Source organism: Andrographis paniculata, unplaced genomic scaffold (genome assembly GCF_009805555.1).
Source record: "Andrographis paniculata isolate CXL003 unplaced genomic scaffold, ASM980555v1 Contig10END, whole genome shotgun sequence".
NCBI classification, from domain to species: Eukaryota; Viridiplantae; Streptophyta; class Magnoliopsida; order Lamiales; family Acanthaceae; genus Andrographis; species Andrographis paniculata.
Window position 1 is genome coordinate 1,207,509 of NW_026137380.1, and position 11,043 is coordinate 1,218,551.

Here is an 11,043-nt window from a genome sequence, read left to right on the forward strand (position 1 = left end):
ATAGATAGGGTTTGTTAATATTGATACATATTTTGACCAATTACGGTTTTGCCTTATTATAGCAAAGAGTGTCGTGGAATTTCTGTGTTCACTTATTTCATTTATTCTCAACCTAAGCTACGTTACCTCACCCTTACAAGCCATGCATAATTATATATACTATTATTATATTATATTGGGTAAACTGTTTTTTTAGTTCCGTATCTGGACCTCTTTTATCATTTTAGTTTCGTAAGTGGAGTCTGTCATAAACTAGTCCCATAAGTAAAAAATTTTCGTTGTTTTAGTCCTCCGGCGCCGGAGACGCCCGCGTGGCTCGCCGGAGGTGACGTGTCTGCCAGGTATCTCACCAGGTCAGCGACACCTGGCGGACACGTGGATTTATTTTTTTTTTTTTCATTTTTTTTAATTTTTTTTTTACTTTTTTTAATTGGATCAAATGAAAAAAAAATATATACAAATAAAAATTAAAAATAAGTTTAAAAAAAATTAAAAAATAAAAAAAAAATAAAAAAATCCACATGTCAGCCAAGTGTCGTTGACCTGGTGGACACGTCACCTCCGGCGATCCATGCGAGCGTCTCCGGCGCTGAAGGACTAAAATAACGAAAAATTTTCACTTATGGAACTAGTTTGCGACATGCCCCACTTACGGAACTAAAATGATAAGGGTCAGTTACGGGACTAAAAAACAGTTTACCCTATTATATTTATAGTTAGTTTATTTATTTATTTATTATTATTAGTCTACCATGTATCAAACTTGCCTTACAGGCCAATTCATCAATACATTATCTATATATATTTAATACTTTTATTGAGCCTTTTTTTTAAGAAAAAAAATTATTGTGATTTTGTATATATTGATGTCGTCACTCGTCACACATTTTATTTTATTTTTGGGTTAAAGGTGATCATGCATACGTCACGCAAATATATTTAATTTTATAATTGATGTGTTTTTTCTACCCTTTATTTTATATATATATATATATATATATAATGTTATATAAAGTGGTTGATAATTTGTTGAAGAAGTTGGATTAGTGAAAATTGTGGCAGATTAATTAAATTAGTTTGGCAAGACATTATTAATATATATAGTTAATTCCATGATTAAGAAGTTAATTTTATTGTTATTAATTAATTAAATTGGGTTGTACGGTCACCTTTCACGGCAGCCTTTTGCCTAACCTAACAAAATTCAATTCAATTGTTTGGAATTATTCACTTTTGTCCTTTTCTATGTATATCATTTTTCACACAAACCCAATATATGATTATAATTAATTAGGATGTGATTTATGGATCTTCAATATTTAAATAGTTCTTTGGGTGTTATTATTATGAGAAGAAAAATATATTTTATTTTATTATAACATTAGTTATTATTAAATAAAATAATATATTTTTATTAAAAATAATATTAGATAACATTGATTTTTATTTTTTAAAAAAAACACGTACACATTCTTTTGTTGCTCATCCACTTTTTATTATGTTATACTTTTTTTTTTAGATTTTTTAATTGAAAATAGTTAATAAATATAGTACATATGTTCCAAGAAAAAAAAAATTTATATAATTTTTGTATCTCATTTAAAAATATCAATTTTTTATTACATTAAAAGTAATTATAAACTAATATCAAAATATTCTTAATTTTTATATAATTACAAATATATAATTATATATATAATGCAAATGATAAAATATCAAAATTATCTTACATATTTTTACTAACAAAAAAAAAATACTACTATTATTTTAAAATCTAACCGTACTCCATGGGTCTATTAAATATATACATAATTTTTCGTTTGTTCAAAAAAACTATTTATTTATTTATAATAAAAAATTTTTACGCAAATATTAATTTATATTATTTAATAATAGATATGCTACAATTATTTACATATTTAATTTATCAAAAAAATATTATTTTATTAATTCATTCATATACTATTAAAATATTTTTCTTTTATATCATAATCATAAATATAATATTATATTTATTAAAATTCCTATTTAGTACATTTGAATATATTTTTTTTGTGAAGGTAAAAGGCAGTAATTATGAATAAGAATTTCCTAACATGTCCTTATTTAATTGTATGTTATCCATAAGTTGTACTCATTCCGTCCCATTTTTTGCGGCCATATTACTATATATATATATATATATATATGAGAATTTATAAAAATATATATATATAATTAATAGGTAATTATAAAATATATTAGTAAAAATAATTATTGTATTATAAATTAAGAATAAAATAATTAAATAGTATAAGTAAAATTATAAATTATAAATTATAAAATTTAAAATGTATAATTATATTTCTTTAAAAAAAAGTAAATAAGGTAAGATCAATCAAAATAGAACTAGTGAACGAAAAAATGAGAAGAAACGGGTAACAAGCATTTTCATTATCAACATACGATAATTATGTATAGAATCGACTAATTGTATATTTACTAAATTAGATTCTAAAACTTGAATTAATTTAATTGTAGTTTAAATAATAATTCAAATAATTGTTGCTGCAAAGTCAAATAGTAAATGTCACGGTCACTCGTTTTCAAAATAAATATAATTAAGAGAAAAAGAAAAGTTAATGCTTTTATTTGTATTTATGAAACTTTGTTTTTTTTTTTTTTTTCAATGTTCATACAAAAATCATTGTATAAATATGTATAAATTTTGATGTAAGATACATTTATGTAAAATATATTTATAAAAAAATATATATACATAAAGCAAACTAGAAAACAAACACACACATCAACATCAGGATCAGGTCGAATATATTATTTTTATATATATATATACATAAATTGATGTACTTAATATTATATATTTTTATAATAATATAGAAACTCGTAATAGTTACTCGTCGTTTTTGTTGTGAGTAAATCCCAAGTCGAACTTAATAACTTACAAACAAGGCCAATAAAATAAGTCACGCTAGAAAAAATATATATAACATACAAGATTGAAGACATTGAAAATTTAAATTTATACCCAAATTCATCCCATGCCATCAAATCATGCCTAACCGAACTAATATTACATATTTTTTTTATAACATAAAAATTCGTAGTCATTATTCGAAAGTCCGCAATAAATTAACTATTACATATGTTAAAAAGACAAACGAGAGTGGTCCAATAGCAGTTTAATTTAATTTAATCTATTAAAAGAGTAGCAAAGTGGTCCCCCACCACCACCACAATAACAATAATAATAATAATAACACATATGTCTTTTTTTTTAAGTGAAAAATGAAGCGTAAAAAAAATATATAAATATTAATAATTGGGGAAATTAAGATGCCTCGGCACGTGTGAACACAGGAATACCAAGCCCAAGGCAGCGCCTAGGGAGATGCCACACGTGACGGATGCGCACAAATTAAAGTCAGCTGTTGTCTGCTAGACCAGATTTATCATTATTTTTGGTATTTCTTGTATTCTTTTATTATAGTGAAAAAAATTGAAAAATATAATAAATATGGTAGTAGAGAGGATTTATTTATTTTATTGTAGTAATTAATTTGCTATGTTACAGTTGATATGTTAATAGTATGCATTGCTTTTTATTATTTTTGCATTATATATTTTTAATTGCGGGCGTCTACATGTGTATCTTGCTGGACTCGTAAAATGAGTAACATGAATGCCATGTTACATATATACTTGTGATCAAATGAAATCAAATCAGATCAAATTTCACAGCCACTTAAAAGATATGATATGTTTGCTTCGCGTTTTCGATCATAATAAAATATTTTCTCTCCTCAAAAAAATAAAAAAACTAATAATAATTAAATTAATTAAACATTACATTCAAAAGATATTAAATCCAAGACATAAAAAGAGACGAGCACTGTCAATGCGTCTGGATGAAAAGGAAAATATGCACTAATAAGGCTCTATTTTTTTTAAAAAAAAAAAAATTAGTTTGATAAATGTCCTATTTTATTTAAAAAGAAAAAAAACCTGCAAATTATTTTTCACCTAAAGCATAAAAGATTAGGAGAACCGTTCAACTCCTCAATTTATCTCTCTTGCTTATCCAATACTAAATTTACATTCAAACTCTTTAAATACGACTGATTGTATAGCCACAATGATTCTACGTCCATTAGCTAAAAATAGATGGATTAATGTACATTGCCGACATACCAAAGAAAAAGAAAAGGTTGCGTATAAAAAAGATATAATGAGATACAATGGATTGCCTAGGATGAAAGAAAGATGCAAAGTAGAAGCATTTATCACTAAAAACAAAACCCAAAAAAGATCTTAATCTACACACGCGTTGACTAAAAGCATCAAACTCAGTAACATTTGGATCAGTTAAATTTGGTTGGTCAATAGAGAAGACTAATTTTCATAAGGTAAAAAAAGGACAATATAGGGACATCATTCCACAGTTACTACTATAGCTTTGCACTAGCTGTCCAATTATTTCATTTATTCAATAACTAAGTCATAATTGCTTAATTAACTTCACTAACTCAAATGTAACTCTAGAACAAATTGTACTATTAGTTCTCCAGATCTTATTGCATTCTTGTACACAACAATCATTAACTTCTTCAACTGTTCCAAACATGAGACCCCATATGTTATTTTTGTGTCCAAAGAATATGAAAATACAGGGATGGTATCATTGTAAAGGAGCAATTGTGTGGCAAGCACTTGACAAAGCCCAAATTGGTCATAAGGAAAATGGAATATAAACACAAGCAATTAATGTAGAAAACTATGGACCCTAATGCCACCCACCCCCACCCCCTCCAACTCTACTCTATGCCAATTTAGGACCCATCTACCACAAGACAACAAAATATATCACATCCATCCTATGAATATGAAGTGTAGGGAAAGAAAACAAGCTAAGAAAGAAAACAAAGCATAGACAGTCGCATTTATATTTTACCCTCTAGGTAGTTTCCGAATTTCAGCTATACTTACAGCTAAATCAAGTTAAGTCGGGATCTTGAAAAGTATTTTCATTCATTCGAGTAGAGTGTCAATAGTATAATGCCATAAAAAATTAAAAGCAATGTTATCAAAATATGCAGAACAAGAATGAATTCTTAGTCAATGCCCCAGCAGGAAAAGCATAAATTACCGGTAGTTGTCTGATACAAAGCTGAACAGGATGGACGCATAGCATATGGTTCCACAAGATGCAGTGAACACAAAGAAAAGCAAACAAGTTGAAGAAGAATGGGGCAGTTGTTACTGCAGCTTCAACACACTAATAATACGCCTTCCGTGGGTTGTTCTGCAAATAGTGAAAATTATAAAGCATGAGAAGCTTCTTCGGAATATATCCTATTTATGGATTTTTTTATATATATTGTTTCTGATGGGTGTTTTTATAAAACTGTACCAGAGGATTTGGCCTGTAACGGTAACCAAGCATCATCCGCTTCTTGTACTGCTCATATATGTCATCCTCGGAAGTAACCTCTCCCGGAGCATGAGCACCAACACCCAAGTTATCCTTCTTCACATCACCAGCCATAATTGGAGCAGCAATCCCACTTTTGGAGCTACCCAGGCCCTCACCTGTGGTGCAAACTCAGGTTATAATACCAAATAGAGTAGCAGGTGCAAGTTCTAGCAGTCAGGCATATGCAAACACAGTCCAGATGTAAAATTGTCAATACACAAAAATATTGTCAAAAAAGTAGCCCTCAGATACCATGTAATTTGTGAAAAAACATAGTTGTTATTTGCACTATCGAAATTGACATAACTACGGTACTGATCATTTTCAGTAATCATGAAACATAATCATGTTGCATAACAAATGATGTTAATTTAAAAGTTGTATAAAGTGATAGGCAATCAATGCTTGTACCGCAACTTTTCTTTATAAGGTCCACAAGATTGGCAATATGGTGCTAGATATAGTGCCTAATTGAATACTACTTTTGTAAGAAACGCCAAGTACTAAGTTCCCTTAGATGGAATGCTCCTATGATAAGGTCTCGGTATTTATACCTTCCTTCCAGCCCATTTTTGACAAGAGTCGGTGACCAACATTATCAGCCTGAATTTTCGCTCTTTCAGCATGCTCTTTTGCAACTTTCTGTGCTGCAGCATCATTACAGTTGGCCAGAAACTTCTCTAGCTCTTCAGGAGGAATATAATCGCCCATGTGGTGCCCTTTCTTTGGAGCTGAACAAAATAATTACAAAATTTTCACCAAGGGAGTAATTTAACAATGGCTTTCTGAATAACTGGGGAGGGAGAAAAGGGAATCAGGTAATAGAAACTACACATTGCACATGCTTTACAAATATTAGCACTAACCTTGCAGGGATGGAGGTGGGGGCATCTCATCCTTTGAGGATTTAGGAGGCCTCAACTTCTCTTCCTGCGCAGCCCTTTTCATGTAGTATTCCATCATTGCTATAGGATCTGACCCAGATGGAGCACTAGATTCACCTATCAGTATAAGATAAACATCAAACATTACCGAAAATTAAAAAAAAAAAAAAAAGAACAAAGATTACCCAATATGCGTGGTGCTGCAAAATATCACTTCAAATCACAAAAAGATTACCCAACATGCTGATTCATAACAACAGCACCTCAGTTTATTGAAACATCCCAAAACCATTCTAATAATAACAATAAATCAATGACTATTCAAATTGATTATTTTAAAAATGTCTTTTATTTGTATAAAACTAAATCAACAAAATGTACATAGCATATCTGCCACTAGTTTGCAATGATGCAAGGCTACCTCCTGTGTTATCGGTTTCATATAAAGCTGAGGCTGGGATCTGATATTTCGAATGTTGATAATGTGATCTCTTTGAGCCAGTTGTTGAGTTGGGAGTTGGACCAGTGCCTGGGCCAAAGACATAAATATAAGTAAATTAGCCAATTTGAAAATTCGGCCACATCTACACTAGATTTGGAAGGTCAGAAAGTATGGATACATATTCTATTTCTATAATTAACAAAACGTGTCAGTTTGGATGTCTTTGGAAACAGCTCAGTCAGCAAAATGAAAAAATATGTGCGGTGCCCAAGGTATTAGTGTAATGCTAACAGGTAAAATTACATCCACATGTCACTGGTGTAAAGGTACAGAGCCTAAGAATATTAACTCTTTACACCTTGCAAAGAAATCATGCTACAAATTGCTATCTAGATGTGTAGATGGTACTATAATAGAACACTCTTGACAAGTGCATAAAAAACCATAACAGCGAATAAAATCAATCTTCAATTTCATGGTAAACTGACATTTATGATATACAAGGGTTCAGAATCCAACAACACTTCATCACTCAATTATAATTAGTTCCAACGTGGCCATTCATGTAGAAGTAAAATCTAATCAACATGTAATTTTATTTTTCTTCACAGTTCTGGAAATTTTCAAATAGCTAACATCCCTTACATTTGTGAAATATTTCTATTAAGTTACTGATGTTTACAGGAACATTCTATTTCTTCAAAACTATGCATCAGCATATGCCAACTGTTTGCATTTTTAAATAGTATTCCCTTGGTAAATTTTCACTAATAACCAAATTTATCTGGAATTCATATACTAACCACTCTGTGATGTTTGAGAATCTCTAGATTGGGACAAAGCCTTTTCCTCCTCACTAAGTCGATATTCATAATATTTGTAGTCAGGACAGCTTTCGTCAAATAAAAACCTGCAGGAAATGCTATCAATATATATACACCAGGGCTTCAAAAAGAACAAATAAGTAAATAAATGCAATATGTATAGTAACATTTAGAAAGCAAGTCATCCGCAGACATGAAATAAGCCTCCCAGATATGACAAGCAAAAATTACAAAATGATATATATATATATATAAAGAGAAAACAAAGAAACACACTTCAATGTAATCTAAATCACAATGGAAGCTTCTTTAAGATTTTACAAGAGCCAAACACCGAAACCAAAATGCTTGAAATAAGGATGTGGGGTAAAATATCCACACCATTCGAGTAGATTATATGAATATCGGTGGATGATTTATCAATCATTCATTGAATATGAAATCCAATATTGGAAATACAGCATCCTCTTACCACACAAAACTGGCTCAACTACTCATTATTAATCCTATTACTTATTACTAATGCTTAGATGACAGGACACTAAAATCTGCAGGCAGATACATCTGAGAATGAAACTATTACTAAAGGTGCACCCAGCAGCTACTATTTTTCAATAAGATGGGATAAATGGCAACACTAATCATCATAAAGCATTTAATGTAAATACCATCCGAACAGTACAAGGCAATTGGTATCAATGCTTAATATTGATCCAGACAAGTATATAACAGGCAACCAAAATCATGGGGGAAGAAATGATTATTAAGGAATGGAAAAATACAAACCCATCAAATTATATCATGAATACACACAATTGTAAGTAAAAGGTCATCACAAATAAATTTGCTTACTTGAAGGGAGTGTCTCCTGGGTTCTTCTGCCTAGTTACATGCTCAAACTGCCTTCCATTCTTGGCCACAAAACTGGCTAACTTGTCTGCAACTTTCTTCACTGTAGGATCACTCGGAGAAGGCAGTGCTGCAGGTCACTTAAATAACTGATTAATACCAACAGCATGAACAAGTCAATGTAAATTACTGTAGCAGGGGTGCCACAAATTCCATATCTTTCAGTGAACATCTCTTCCCACGAATGTTGATAGAGATATAAGTATAAGCTGCATTCATCAGATAAAAAGCAATTCAAGAATGTTTTGCCCTCACTGCACCAGCTTGCATGAGAATAGCAGAGAACCTACTTTTGCCAACTACCCTGAAGTCAGTCATGGGTTAAATGAACTTCCGACCAAAAATAAGGCAAAGTTTCAACCAGCTGTGACAGAAAAACTGAAGACAAAAGCTCACCCAGAAGTAAATAAGAAAATGAATGACTTGGAGATGAATCCAAGCAATCTACCCAAAGGAAACACAGGGCCCACCCATCTTACGTATCATATAAAGTATAAACAAAGAAGAATTCTTTGGGAAAATTACTGCGGTCTGGTCTCTTGCAAATGAAAGACTAATATGGACAGGCTTAGTCCATGGAAAATGAAAAATTAATGGCACAAAAAGACCATAATCACAGGTGGTTGAAAAGGCTTTAAAATTTAAAGTTAAAACTACACCACCTCATGAAGCAACAGAACAGGAGCACAAACCATCTCAGTATAAAGAAAAATGTATGTAGGAATCCATAAAAATAAGGTATGAAAAATCAAGCAATCCATCGTGCATGCATGATGGGCAAAAGCTCCTCCCAGCAAAAATAATGAACATCTGATGTACTTTACTTTCCTCAACATTCATTGGGAAATGGCAGTTATTAGTGGATAAATGAAAGAAGTAATTACCAACATCAACTTGTCTTTTAAACTGATCAGAAGAGTCAGGTTGGCCCAACCTTGGCCGCTTGGTTGGCCCATCCCCAGAGGAATTTTCAGCATCCTTATCATCTTCATCTTCGTCCTCCCCAAACTTAACAGTTGTCAACAGTTTAGACTTTTGTTTAAGGCTGAATGCAAGCTTTCCACTTGAAGCAACTTGATTTGGTTTTCGCAAGTTATTAGCCTTAAAGTCAATGGTTGTTTTGCTAATGACAGTCTTTGGAAACGAAGTTACAACTGTACTAGAGCCTGAATTTGATTTACCCAATACTTCACTCTTATTCTTTTTCTCCTCCTCCTTCTGCTTCTCTTGTTGAAGCTGTTTAAATCTCTCCATGAATGAACCATCATTAGCAAATAATCCATGATCCTTTGCTTTATCCATTGCTTAAACGCCAAATATGACTCACAGCTCACAAGTACCCACTGCTTCACAGGCAAAGCTCAAAAGCTTTTTAGTAACAGAAAAGTTAAGTTTGACTCTAAAAAAGCAGAACCGCTTTAAATTAATTTAAAAGCACCACCCAACATTATCAACTTCCGATAAACTTATGTTCTGAAGAAGATGTACAAATTGCACAAAAGGAAAACATTGTCAAAACTCCAATATGAGCCCAAACCACGTCAAATACAACAAAGTAGTAGATAGATACGATCATCTCATGAACAAAGACTATTCAAGAAGAAACCTTAAACCAAGCTGATCTTGAGAGATTCCCCAAATATTATGCCATACATACTTAAATAAATCAAAACTCATAAAAGAACGCCAAGAGCCATATTCTTCCAAAAGTAGATCATGCACACTTGAAAGATATTATATCTATTCATACTAAATTTCTTAAGAGCATACGAACAAACTCCTGAAAAGATCCGCTCAGTAAATACACGATAATAAATCCTTAGACCTGGTGATTCCGCACGACTAAAAATATAAAATCAATTCGTTTAACATAATTTCTCACATAAGCGAAGTAATATTTATCGCAAAATACTCCGAGAAATCAAAAAGTACAATCATCAAAACCCTAAATCCGATAGTGCTATTTCTTACCTGATCGTTGGCGAACAGGATCAAGAGAGTGTATATAAATGAAACCCTAACTCCTTATCGATGACAATACAAATTCATGTCCCCAATCCCTCCTTGTGCAGAGAACAATCAACGATTCGTACCGATGGGAAAAGCGCTACGAGTGGCGTGGAACACGTCTTATATATACCTATGAGAAAATTAGCTACATACTAGCATGACGGTGCCCCGGTCCCGGAACTTTTGGATATTTCTTTTCTGACCCGGAATTTTATAATATTTCCTATTCCGCCGCATAGTTTTTGATTAGTCTGGTCATAGTTCGGACCTTGGGAAGGAAGCCAACTGCGTGCTCTGTTTGCTACTTCGCTGCCCCGGTCGACTCTGATGCTGTGGTGGTTTCATTTTGAATTTTCTACTAAACCATATTTTTTAAAAAAATTTAGTATTTTAATTATAGTAGTAATTAAAAGTAATAAAATGATTTTTTATTCTTAATTTTTGGTATAAAAATAATAATATGATATAAAATAAAAATATTTAATGATATTTACTATCAAA

At 31.4% G+C, this 11,043-nt stretch overlaps 1 protein-coding gene across 3 annotated transcripts; it reads right to left on the reverse strand.

Moving 5' to 3' along the window:
- Positions 1-5,011: 5,011 nt before the first annotated feature.
- On the reverse strand, positions 5,012-10,660 carry LOC127265957 (SURP and G-patch domain-containing protein 1-like protein). Of its 3 annotated transcripts, none has more exons than XM_051296046.1 (9): positions 10,504-10,660; positions 9,417-9,875; positions 8,476-8,602; positions 7,603-7,709; positions 6,779-6,886; positions 6,340-6,474; positions 6,028-6,204; positions 5,411-5,589; positions 5,012-5,302 (listed from the first exon to the last, which is right to left on the reverse strand). In XM_051296046.1, the coding sequence occupies exons 2-9, from the start codon at positions 9,832-9,834 to the stop codon at positions 5,276-5,278; spliced, it is 1,278 nt and encodes a 425-aa protein (XP_051152003.1). In that variant the 5' UTR covers positions 9,835-9,875; positions 10,504-10,660; the 3' UTR covers positions 5,012-5,275. The 3 variants fall into 3 exon arrangements, with proteins under 3 accessions (XP_051152003.1, XP_051152074.1, XP_051152157.1); XM_051296117.1 differs by having other exon boundaries at positions 9,417-9,900; positions 10,504-10,658; XM_051296200.1 differs by having other exon boundaries at positions 9,417-9,878; positions 10,504-10,655.
- Between the last annotated feature and the right edge of the window lie 383 nt (positions 10,661-11,043).